Below are 12741 nucleotides of genomic sequence, written 5' to 3' on the forward strand. Positions count from 1 at the left end.
TATTTTTTAAATGTGTTTATGAATAATTATAGTCCTTGAACGTTATTAATGATGCGTATCAACAAGTATGTGACTTGTTTGTGAGACATACATTGTATGATCACTGTCATAAATGGTCCCTAGTCGCTTCGCTAATGAGGACGAGGCCCTTGAGATGGAGCTTCAGAATCGCAATGAGTTTTGCAAGAAGTCCGAGGAGGACGTTGTGTAGCATCAAAACTCGTTGTTCGACACGTCCGCCCAACTCAGAGGCGCAAGAGCATCGCGTGCATATGGAGGCTGTCGCGAGACGTATGCATATGCGGCCTTCATTCTTGTATAGCTTGTGGAGCTTGTGTGTCCTTATTTTTTTTAATTTTTGTCGCATTCCTATGAGGAACCAACGGTTCTTTGGGACCTGGACGGAGTTCTCACGCGGCTCCAGATTGATTTCAATTTGGGCCGGACTAGTAGTTTCAGGTGAGAAGTGCAGTCTTCATCCTCCGGGACTTGAAACTGAATTAGAGTCAAAACCGGATCAAACGAGTTCACGTGCTCGGAATCCATACTGTATTCTTTTAGAGCCTCTTTGATTCACATGATTCTAAAAATACAACAAGAAACACACATATGATTGAAATGCCATTTTCATCTCAGTCCTGGATGATTTGGGATTGTTTGTGGAAAAATAAAAGAGTTCTTTCAAAGAGTTTTGAGTGGATGCTAGAAACCCAATAGGAAATGATTGAGGAAAATCTTAGGAAAAATTCCTATAAAATTTAATTCAATCATATGAATCAAACACAAACGTAGGATTTTTTTAAAGGATTCTATTCCTCTAAATTTCTACGAAAATAATCAAAGGAGCCCTTGGAGGAATAAGTCTTGCCTATGTAGTTTACCTCCTTCTCTCGCAAGAAAGGACAGAACAGAGTCTCAGTGGCCGTGCCGGACTGCGAAAGTAAACAGCATACGCACCGGAACTCCCAAAGCGAAAGCCTCTCTCACCGGCGACGACGCGCACCAGCACCGATGGCCCGCTACGACCGAGCGATCACCGTCTTCTCCCCCGACGGCCACCTCTTCCAGGTTGAGTACGCCCTCGAGGCCGTCCGCAAGGGCAACGCCGCCGTCGGCGTCCGAGGCGTCGACACCGTCGTCCTCGGTGTCGAGAAGAAGTCCACCCCCAAGCTCCAGGACTCCAGGTAGGCGACCTAACCCGCCCGTTCCTCCCTCCCCGCGCGTGCGCCGCGGGATCGACCGGATCTCATGGTTTTCTAACCGGAAATCCCCCCTCCCTCGAATTTCCCAGGTCCGTGCGCAAGATCGCGAGCCTGGACACCCACATCGCGCTGGCCTGCGCGGGTCTCAAGGCGGACGCGCGCGTGCTGATCAACCGGGCGCGCGTCGAGTGCCAGAGCCACCGCCTCACCGTCGAGGACCCCGTCACTGTCGAGTACATCACGCGCTACATCGCCGGCCTGCAGCAGAAGTACACGCAGAGCGGAGGGGTGCGCCCGTTCGGGCTCTCCACGCTTATAGTTGGCTTCGACCCCTATACTGAGAAGCCGGCGCTGTACCAGACCGACCCCTCCGGCACCTTCTCCGCCTGGAAGGCCAACGCCACCGGCCGCAACTCCAACTCCATGCGCGAGTTCCTTGAGAAGAATTACAAGGAGACGTCCGGCAAGGAGACCATCAAGCTTACCATCCGAGCCCTCCTTGAGGTATACTACGTAGCTCACAAAAAATTATCATATCCGACCAGGAGCTAGAATCATACTGCCATTTTATTGTATTTTTGTTAAAAGTGCGAGAAGCAGAATACCAATAATTGTGTCAATCCAAAAAATGGTAATGGCTCATCTGAGGACAGATGCTCTAAGAGATGCCAAATGGACTATGGAGAGTAATTAGCATAGGAGAAGGGCACACTGTCAAAAAAACTAACCATATGAGGATGACACATTTTCATTCTTTTGAATGATAATATCTCAATTGACTGATTAATTGCCGCACCATGCGGTGCTGACAATGGAACTTAGCTGCCCTTACTCAAGGTGTCAGTGGAATGCTCATGTCTAGAGTTTCTGTGTGTTCTTTTGTTTTATCAACAAGCGAAGTGCTTGGTGTTAGTCATGCTTTACTGGTTATAGAACTCACTTTTAATACAAACTTAGGTCAGTTTCCTAATGCTTGTTGCATTCAAAATATTATATCAGTAACTGCTCATGTGAAGATTTTTTTAAAATTATATCAGTAACTTAGGTCAGTTTCCTGATGCTTGTTCTAACATATGACAAATGGGGGAGGAATTTATTTTAATTCTTTCAAGTGATTATATGCCAATTGACTGATCTAATTGGAATGCTCATGTCTAGAGTTTATGTGCATTCTCTTTGCTCAGCCAGCAAAGTGCTTGTTGTTAGTCATGGTTTACTTGTTATAAAGCTCACTTTAGTACAAAGCTAGATCAAGTTCCTACATCTGTTTCTATCGACTGCATTCAAATCGCAATGAAACTAAAATTGAGTGAGATAGGAGTGACTCTCACGTGTGCTTGCCACTTTAGGGTGATACTTGTTCGTCTGTACTGTACTAACAAGAGTACATGCTCATAGGCGTCGTCTGTTGTTTTGCTCCTGCAGTCTCAGCAACTTGCAATGCCAATTTCATCTGCACTTGTATTGTATGTTATTGCAAGTACTCCCTCTGAGTGGCCTAAAACGTCTTATAAAACTTTAAAGAGAGAGTATTTGAGTATAATTATCTTTCAAAAGTTGGTTCTGTCATGTCAATAGTCTAAGAGCATTGACAACCGGACGCCCCATATCCGCCCCAAACGCCCGGTCAGCCTGTCCGGTCACTGCCTGGACAGAAAGAAGCCACACCGGCCTCCTCAAACGCAGCCCAAACGTCAGAGTTGTCCGGCGACCCCCATACCCAGCCCATATGTGGGGCAGTTATGGGAAGGCCCAGACGTGTCTGGACACCGCCGCCACGTCAGACCGGCCCACTATGGCCCACACCGTCCCCACAAATACCTCAGCCGGACGATCGAACCCTAGTCAAACCTCACTCTCTTGACCTCTCCTCTCCACTGCCGTCTCCTCCCCTTCCTCTCTCCACCCTATCCCCTCCCCTCCGCCATGGCCGGGAACGGATCCGGCAGCGATTCCGACGAGATCGACTGGGCGACGCTCGCTGTGGACTCCTCGAGCTCGTCCGTGCCGGACGACGAGGAGCTAGCACTCCGCATTACCCTCCGCCACTCGCGGATGGACCGGGGCGGGAGCTCCTCCTCGCTGGTGTCGCCGGCGGCCCGGGTGGGTAGTTGCAGCTCCGCGCTCCGCCGCCGCACGACGCGGTCCGTGCCTTCCCCGGTTAGGCGGCAGGGCGATCAGTGGCGCCGGCACCGCCAGCAGCTGCTCCTCTTGGTCAGTGCTGGTTGCTCGTGCCTGCAAGGCAGTTGGAGTCTGAGGGCCACGCGTATCACTGCAGAGGGCCGCGCAGGCCACCTCCATCCGCTTTGTCTGCGGGTCTTGCAGATCTACGCCAGAGCCGCCACCGCCCGCCAGCGACGACAACGAGGCCCTCTGTGATGCCATGCGCCGCTCGTACACCTCGGCAGAGACGGACGCCCGTCAACGGCGCCGCAAAATGTGGTGGTGTTCCGCATCGGGCTCAAGGAGTTCGAGAGGTTGGCGAGGCAGGGAGCAGCCCCGCGTCGCCTGTCGCATGACGTTGATCATCTCCTCCTCCTCGTCCTCCTTGGACCGTGGCACGACCGACGACGACGCTCCATCCACCGCCAACGCCTATGCCTATCTACGTCGGATTGCTATGTTCTATGATAATCTACGTAGTTTGCATGCTTTTGTATGGATTTGGGGACGGACAAATATGGGGTGTGGTTGTGGACTGGGACAAATGTGGGCTGCTCGGTCACTGTCCGCGTACGTGCCCGGACACGTCCGCGGGCGTATAGGGCCCCAAATTAGGCAGCCACGGTTGTAGATGCTCTAATTACTTGTGTACGTCAAATCTTGAAAACTTGGCTGTGGTTTGCAAATTTCCTTGTTGCTTTTGTATAGCATACAGAGGATGTAACTGTGTTGACTCTGTATTGTTGCTTTTGTACTTGTGTATCATTGCATATTATGTAATTGGCATGCTTTGTGACTCATTTAGTGAAACAAAGCTACTCCCTCTGTCCTATAATATAAGATGTTATTACAACTAATGTACTCATATATTGGTTGTCATAACATCTTATATTCTGGTACTGAGGGAGTATTGGCTGGCAGGGGTTACCCAGAAGTACTGTAGCGCATATAAGATGTATAACTGTGTAGTCTTTGTAGTATCTTTAGAGGCGAAAATTGCTTTTGGAGGCCGAGCTCCATGGAGGCCTCCTTTTGCAAAATTCAAAATTCATCAGAATTCAATTTTTTACATTTCAAAAAATTCTGAAAAAATACAGATATACATGAAGGCAGAATGTGCATGTGTGTAAATTTTCAGAACAAAATATGTTGAAATGAGGGCTGTGCAAAAAAAAAATCTGGGCCTTATTAACACATGATACTCCCTCCGTAAAGAAATATAAGAGTGTTTAGATCACTAAAAGTCCAGAAATTTGTCTTTTTTGTACAGGTTGCATTTCAAGATATTTCATCCTGAATTTTTACACACATATACATTTCATCCTTGTATACTAGCATTTAGATTTTTTTGAAGCCGGGAAGTTTGAATTTTGAATTTTTCAAAAATAAAGGGCTACATGGAGCTCGGTCACCAAAAGGCCCTACTCCTTTAGAGGCAAATGCATATCTGCCATCCCAAAAAATATGTACCGGATAGGTGACATTTTCCATCTCAGATAGGGACAGAGATAATATGTCTGGGGCAGCCATGCCTGTTGCGGTGTTGCCCCAGAGAATCCATGTAAAATCCTAGTGGGAAGTGCAAACATTACATGAGAATACAGTGTTTAACCTGGATTAGCTCTAGGCTTTCGCTGGCTCTGCCTAGCATATTCTTAAGTTAACATGACAATTGACACAATTAATCCCATGTTTAAATGCATATCCTCTTGTATCTTCAGAATAAATCTTTGGTTTGTCTTCTATTGATAATTGTCTCTATGACACTGATTTGATCTCCCCCTTCTCTGTAGATTGCCGAGAGTGGCATATCCTCTTGTATCTTCAGCTTAAATCTGTGTTGAATAATATCTCAAGTTTTTCCATCTAAGATAACATCTCAAATTAACATCATAATTTATCACAATTAATCATATGTTGAAATGCATATCCTCTTGTATCTTCAGCCTAGCCTGAATATTTGGTTTGTCTTCCATTTATATTGGCCCAATAACACTGAATTGATCTCCCCCCTTCTCTGTAGGTTGTCGAGAGTGGTGGCAAGAACATTGAGATTGCTGTGATGACGCACAAAGATGGTCTTCGCCAGCTTGAGGAAGAGGAGATCGATGAGTATGTTGCTGAGATTGAAGCAGAGAAGGCCGCTGCTGAGGCTGCGAAGAAGGGTGGCCCGAAAGACACATAATGTACTAATGATTTAGCACAGTCGCGGCACATGGCTCCTCTAGCTCTGTTTATGTTCACAGCTTGTCTGCTTGTTTTAACTGTTTCCGAAGAACTTGTTTGGCCGAGGGTGGTTTATTTGTTGCTTTGTTTTAGGGGTGGTTTATTTGTTGCCGAGGGAGGTGCTTGGACTAATGGGCTTGATCCCGTCATGTTGCGGGAAGGCCGTAGAAGGCGTTGCACATTGGATCCTTGGAGCTAGCTGAAGGATTGGAACCGCTCAAAAAAATAAAAAAAAGCTGAGGGATTGGAGCAGCAAGGGCTGGTGTATACGGAACTTCTTTTTTCTTTACTTTTCCTTAAAAATATACTAGTTTCATACCGGCAGGTGTGAAGTATTTTTTTTCTTAAAAAGATCCACGCTACAGGTTCAAGGGAAAAAAGGATTACTGCAACGGGCGTATGTACGAGGCAATGAGAACGCCACATAGCAACCACCTAGTTAGTTGTCGTTTGTTTAACAAACAGGAATTGTGTGTTCTTTCCAAAGAAGCAATACAGAAAACATGATCCCATCGAAAGCCTTTGCTATTGCTAGACCAAGAAACTCCAAAGAGATGAGATGGATAAGAAGCAAGGCCACCGCCCCAACGTCAGCAGCTATAGCTGACCAACCAACCATCACCCACTCCCATGCATGTCATGTCACCCGGGCCCCGCGCCGCAAGGAGAACACGACAGGAAACGGAAAGGAAAACAAACACCAGCCACAGGCAGCCTACCTAATTCAGCTTGGCCAGTTGCGCCTGTCGTTATTACTCCCACTGATTGAATACATGATAACCATTACCGTCGCCATCGCGGACGACATCAAGCACGAAATTGGCCAACCCCATCACAAACCGCCAAGAATCTACACCTGGTTTATTTCCATCCTCATACGGTATCGGATTATCAAACTAATTAAGCACGGAATATTCTCGCGCACGTAGCTGAGTAAGCGTGAGATCAACTGTCATTTTTGTATGCGGTTTGGTCGAGCAAGGAAGGAAGCAAGCGCCTTTACGGCGGTGACGGGGCAGGGATAAGCATTGCCGGTAGTAGCGCAGAGCCGGAGAAGATACGGAGGTGATCCAGTGACTGGGTCGGATGAGGGGTATCCAGGTTGGTAGCTGCCGTGGTTGCCATCGTTGTAAAGCCGCTGTATGTATGCGTCGGCGTCGCCACTGGATTCGAATGGGATCGATGCACACACTCTGGTGGAGCCAGACATGTCCATTTCTGTGTTTACAGTAGACACATACATCAGTTGCCTATCAGTAGTGTTTGTCTTTTCTAAGAATACCCAAAGGATTTATCTATAACTCCACCGCAAAAAGTAAAGATCTGTTTATAACTCCACCGCAAAAAAGTAAATTTATAAGGCATGCTAAGTTGCTATGTGGTTCTAAAAGCTCGGTACTATCCTGATGGGTGCCTTGAGGATACGTTTTTTCCGGTAGTGCTTCGGCATCTTGGTAGGGCATCCAACGCGGCCTCGGACTTCTGAAGAAAGGGCTCATTGGCGCGTTGCTAATGGCGAAAATATCCACATTTGGCGAGATAGGTGGCCACCGAGGGAGCATGGAGGGAATCTCATCACATCGCAGGGCACATGCCGGCTGAGACGAGTGCCAGATCTTCTTGATGAGCGCGGGGCATGGCGGCTGGACCTTCTTCGTCGACACATCCTCCCAGTCGCATTGGCGTCATCACACGCATCCGGGCTTGCCCCCGTGGCTTCGACGACACTCTCGCTTGGGCGCCAGAGAAGAACGACATCTTTACGGTTCGTTCGGCATACTGCCTAGCCATGGACAAGCGCGAGCGCTCATCGGCTTGGGCCACGAGCAAGGCGTTGGATGGTCGTCGCACCATCTGGATGATCATATGGGGGTGCCTTGCCCCCCCTAAGGTATGCGTCTTTGCATGGCGGCTCGCGACTAACTCTCTGGCCACTTGGTCCAACAAATGTTCTCGTCACTTGGAACCATCTAACATATGTTGTGGAATGGAATGCGAGGATGGCTTCCATACTATGTGTAGGTGCCCTCGTGCGGTGGACCTATGGCGTGCCATGGCACAGGATTGGCCGCTGCCAGATATCAGCTCTGTTTGCAACACAGGCCCGGAGTGGCTGTTCGAGGTGTTGGAGCCGTTCACCGACACCTCACAATGGCTCTACTGATGACTATGTGGCGCTCATGGCATATGTCCGAAATGAGATCACACATGAGAAGGAGGTGCCAACAACCGAGGCATCACGAAGGGCCATATCGTTTTTTCATCTTGCCGCTACATGTTCACATGCAATAATGCACTAGCAGCTAAACTTGAAGCATGCAGAGAAGGGGTTGCCCTTGCTATGGAGTGGAGCTCAGCACCATTCATCCTCGAGACGGACGGCTCAGAGGCTGCTGCTATGCTCACACACAAGTCTATAGAGCGGTCACCAAATGTAGGCCTCGTTCATGAGATTAAAGCGAGTATTTGTGGTGGAAGAGAAGTAAAGGGTAGAGCCATTAGGAGGGAGAGTAATCAAGTTAGTAACGAGCTAGCTAGAATAGGATGTGCCTATGTTAAAACTGTCGTTTGGCTTCGATCTGCACCTGAGAAGTGAAGGCCAGAGCCATTAGGAGGGAGAGTAATCAAGTTAGTAACAAACTAGCTAGAATGGGACGTGTCTGTGTTAAAACAGCCGTTTGGCTACGATCTGTGAAGGAAATATGCCCTAGAGGCAATAATAAAGTTGTTATTTATATTTCCTTATATCATGATAAATGTTTATTATTCATGCTAGAATAGTATTAACCGGAAACTTGATACATGTGTGGATACATAGACAAAACACCGTGTCCCTAGTAAGCCTCTACTAGACTAGCTCGTTAATCAAAGATGGTTAAGTTTTCTAACCATAGACATGTGTTGCATTTGATGAACGGGATCACATCATTAGGAGAATGATGTGATGGACAAGACACATCCGTTAGCTTAGCATAATGATCGTTAAGTTTTATTGCTATTGCTTTCCTCATGTCATATACATATTCTTTTGACTATGAGATTATGCAACTCCCGGATACCGGAGGAATACCTTGTGTGCTATCAAACGTCACAACGTAACTGGGTGATTATAAAGATGCTCTACAGGTATCTCCGAAGGTGTTTGTTGGGTTGTCATAGATCAAGGTTAGGATTTGTCATTCCGAGTATCGGAGAGGTATCTCTGGGCCCTCTCGGTAGTGCACATCATAATAAGCCTTGCAAGCAATGTGACTAATGAGTTAGTTGCGGGATGATGCATTACAGAATGAGTAAAGAGACTTGCCAGTAACGAGATTGAACTAGGTATGAAGATACCGACGATCGAATCTCGGGCAAGTAACATACCGATGACAAAGGGAATAACGTATGTTGTCATTACGGTACGACTGATAAAGTTCTTCGTAGAATATGTGGGAACCAATATGAGCATCCAGGTTCCGCTATTGGGTATTGACCGGAGAGGTGTCTCGGTCATGTCTACATAGTTCTCTAACCCGTAGGGTCCGCATGCTTAACGTTCGATGGTGATTTTGTATTATATGAGTTATGTGATTTGGTGACCGATTGTTGTTCGGAGTCCGGATTAGATCACAGACATGACGAGGAGTCTTGAAATGGAGCAATTCGGCCTCCCCCTTCCTTCTCTCATCCCTCCTCCTTCCTTCTCCCTCCGGATGAATATGGAAGGGGGAGGCCGAATTGGGAGGTGCCCAAGTAGGATTCCTCCTACTTGGGGTGCCCCCTTGGCTGCCTCTCCTCCCCTCCAACCTATATATATGAGGGGGGGGGGCACCACTAGAACACACAACATTGATTCCTAGCCGTGTGCGGCGCCCCTCTCCACAGTTTACGCCTCCGGTCATATTCACGTAGTGCTTAGGCGAAGCCCTGCGCGGATTACTTCACCATCACCGTCACCACGCCGTCGTGCTGACGGAACTCTCCCTCGACACTTTGCTGGATCAAGAGTTTGAGGGACGTCATCGAGCTGAACGTGTGCAGAACTCGGAGGTGCCGTACGTTCGGTGCTCGATCGGTCGGAACGAGAAGAAGTTCGAATACATCAACCGTGTTGTCAAACGCTTCCGCTTTAGGCCTACGAGGGTACGTGGACATACTCTCCCCTTCTTGTTGCTATGCATCTCCTAGATAGATCTTGCGTGAGTATAGTAATTTTTGAAATTGCATGCTACGTTTTCCAACAGTGGTATCAGAGCCAGGTCTATGCTTAGATGATATGCACGAGTAGAACACAAAGAGCAGTGGGCGGTGATCATCATACTGCTTAGCACCAATGTCTTATTTTGATTCGGCGGTATTGTTGGATGAAGTGGCCCGGACCAACCTTAGATGACCACGTTCATGAGACCGGTTCCACCGACAGACATGCAACTAGTTTTGCATAAAGGTGGCTGGCGGGTATCTGTTTCTCCAACTTTAGTTGAATCGAATTTGACTGCGGCCGGTCCTTGTTGAAGGTTAAAACAGCAAACTTGATAAATCACCGTTGTGGTTTTGATGCGTAGGTAAGAACGGTTCTTACTAGAAGCCCGTAGCAGCCACGTGAAACTTGCAACAACAAAGTAGAGGACGTCTAACTTGTTTTTGCAGGGCATGTTGTGATGTGATATGGTCAAGACATGATGTGATATACGTCATTATATGATATGATCATGTTTTTGTAAAAGTTATCGGCAATTGGCAGGAGCCTTATGGTTGTCGCTTTATTGTTTGAAATGCAAACGCCATGTAATTGCTTTACTTTATCACTATGCGTTAGTGATAGTTGTAGAAGCAATAGTTGGCGAGACGACCACGACGTTACGATGGAGATCAAGGTGTCAAGCCGGTGACGATGGAAATCATGACGGTGCTTTGGAGATGGAGATCAAAGGCACAAGATGATGATGGCCATACCATGTCACATATTTTGATTGCATGTGATGTTTATCTTTTATCCATCTTATTTTGCTTAGTACGACAGTAGCATTATAAGATGATCCCTTACAAAAATGTCAAGGTATAGTGTTCTCCCTGAGTATGCACCGTTAAGACAGTTCGTCATGCCGAGACACCACGTGATGATCGGGTGTGATAAGCTCTATGTTCACACACAACGGGTGCAAGACAGTTTTGCACATGCGGAATACTCGGGTTAAACTTGACGAGCCTAGCATGTACAGAAATGGCCTCGGAATACCGGAGACCGAAAGGTCGAACGTGAATCATATAGTAGATATGATCAACATAGAGATGTTCACCATTGAAGACTACTCCATCTCACGTGATGATCGGACATGGTTTAGTTGATATGGATCACGTGATCATTTAGATGACTCGAGGGATGTCTTTCCAAGTAGGAGTTCTTAAGTAATATGATTAATTGAACTTAATTTATCATGAACTTAGTCCTGATAGTTTTTGCATATCTATGTTGTAGATCAATGGCCCGTGCTACCGTTCCCTTGAATTTTAATGCGTTCCAAGAGAAAACTAAGTTGAAAGATAATGGTAGCAACTACACAGACTGGTCTGTAACTTAAGGATTATCCTCATTGCTGCACAGAAGAATTATGCCTTGATGCACCGCTAGGTGTGCCACTGATAACCCACAAGTATAGGGGATCACAACAATTTTCGAGGGTAGAGTATTCAACCCAAATTTATTGATTCGACACAAGGGGAGCCAAAGAATATTCTCAAGTATTAGCAGTTGAGTTGTCAATTCAACCACACATGGATAACTTAATATCTGCAGCAAAGTATTTAGTAGAAAAGTAGTATGGAATTAACGGTAACGAAAGCAAAAGTAATATTTTTGGGTTTTGTAGTGATTGTAACAGTAGCTACGGAAAAGTAAATAAGCGGAGAACGATATGTGAAAAGCTCATAGGCATTGGATCGGTGATGGAGAATTATGCCGGATGTGGTTCATCATGTAACAGTCATAACATAGGGTGACACAGAACTAGCTCCAATTCATCAATATAATGTAGGCATGTATTCCGAATATAGTCATACGTGCTTATGGAAAAGAACTTGCATGACATATTTTGTCCTACCCTCCCGTGGCAGCGGGGTCCTAGCGGAAACTAAGGGATATTAAGGCCTCCTTTTAATAGAGTACCGGACCAAAGCATTAACACATAGTGAATACATGAACTCCTCAAACTACGGTCATCACCGGGAGTGGTCCCGATTATTGTCATTTCGGGGTTGCCGGATCATAACACATAGTAGGTGACTATAGACTTGCAAGATAGGATCAAGAACTCACATATATTCATGAAAACATAATAGGTTCAGATCTGAAATCATGGCACTCGGGCCCTAGTGACAAGCATTAAGCATAGCAAAGTCATAGCAACATCAATCTCAGAACATAGTGGATACTAGGGATCAAACCCTAACAAAACTAACTCGATTACATGATAAATCTCATCCAACCCATCACCATCCAGCAAGCCTATGATGGAATTACTCACGCACGGCGGTGAGCATCATGAAATTGGTGATGGGGGATTGTTGATGATGACGACGATGACGGATTCCCCTCTCCGGAGCCCCGAACGGACTCCAGATCAGCCCTCCCGAGAGGTTTTAGGGCTTGGCCGCGGCTCCATATCGTAAAACGCGATGAATCCTTCTCTCTGAATTTTTTGTCCCCGAACACGAATATATGGAGTTGGAGTTGAGGTCGGTGGAGCAACAGGGGGCCCATGAGGCAGGGGGCGCGCCCAGGGGGGCAGGCGCGCCCCCACCCTCGTGGACAGGTGGTGGCCCCCCTGGCCTTGATTCTTTCGCCAATATTTTTAATATTTTCCAAAAATAAGTTCTGTGGAGTTTCAGGTCATTCCGAGAACTTTTGTTTCTGCACATAAATAACACCATGGCAATTCTACTGAAAACAGCGTCAGTCCGGGTTAGTTCCATTCAAATCATGCAAGTTAGAGTCCAAAACAAGGGCAAAAGTGTTTGGAAAAGTAGATACGACGGAGACGTATCAACTCCCCCAAGCTTAAACCTATGCTTGTCCTCAAGCAATTCAGTTGATAAACTGAAAGTGATAAAGAAAAACTTTTACAAACTCTGTTTGCTCTTGTTGTTGTAAATATGTAAAGCCAACATT

General features: G+C 46.6%; 1 protein-coding gene across 1 annotated transcript; it reads left to right on the top strand.

The window, feature by feature from the left end:
• Positions 1–878: 878 nt before the first annotated feature.
• Positions 879–5847, top strand: LOC123166017 (proteasome subunit alpha type-7-A). Its single transcript, XM_044583777.1, has 3 exons — positions 879–1184; positions 1292–1706; positions 5389–5847. The coding sequence occupies exons 1-3, from the start codon at positions 1012–1014 to the stop codon at positions 5548–5550; spliced, it is 750 nt and encodes a 249-aa protein (XP_044439712.1). The 5' UTR covers positions 879–1011; the 3' UTR covers positions 5551–5847.
• The last annotated feature ends 6894 nt before the right edge of the window (positions 5848–12741 follow it).

Source organism: Triticum aestivum, chromosome 7D, assembly GCF_018294505.1.
Source record: "Triticum aestivum cultivar Chinese Spring chromosome 7D, IWGSC CS RefSeq v2.1, whole genome shotgun sequence".
Classification (NCBI taxonomy): Eukaryota; Viridiplantae; Streptophyta; class Magnoliopsida; order Poales; family Poaceae; genus Triticum; species Triticum aestivum.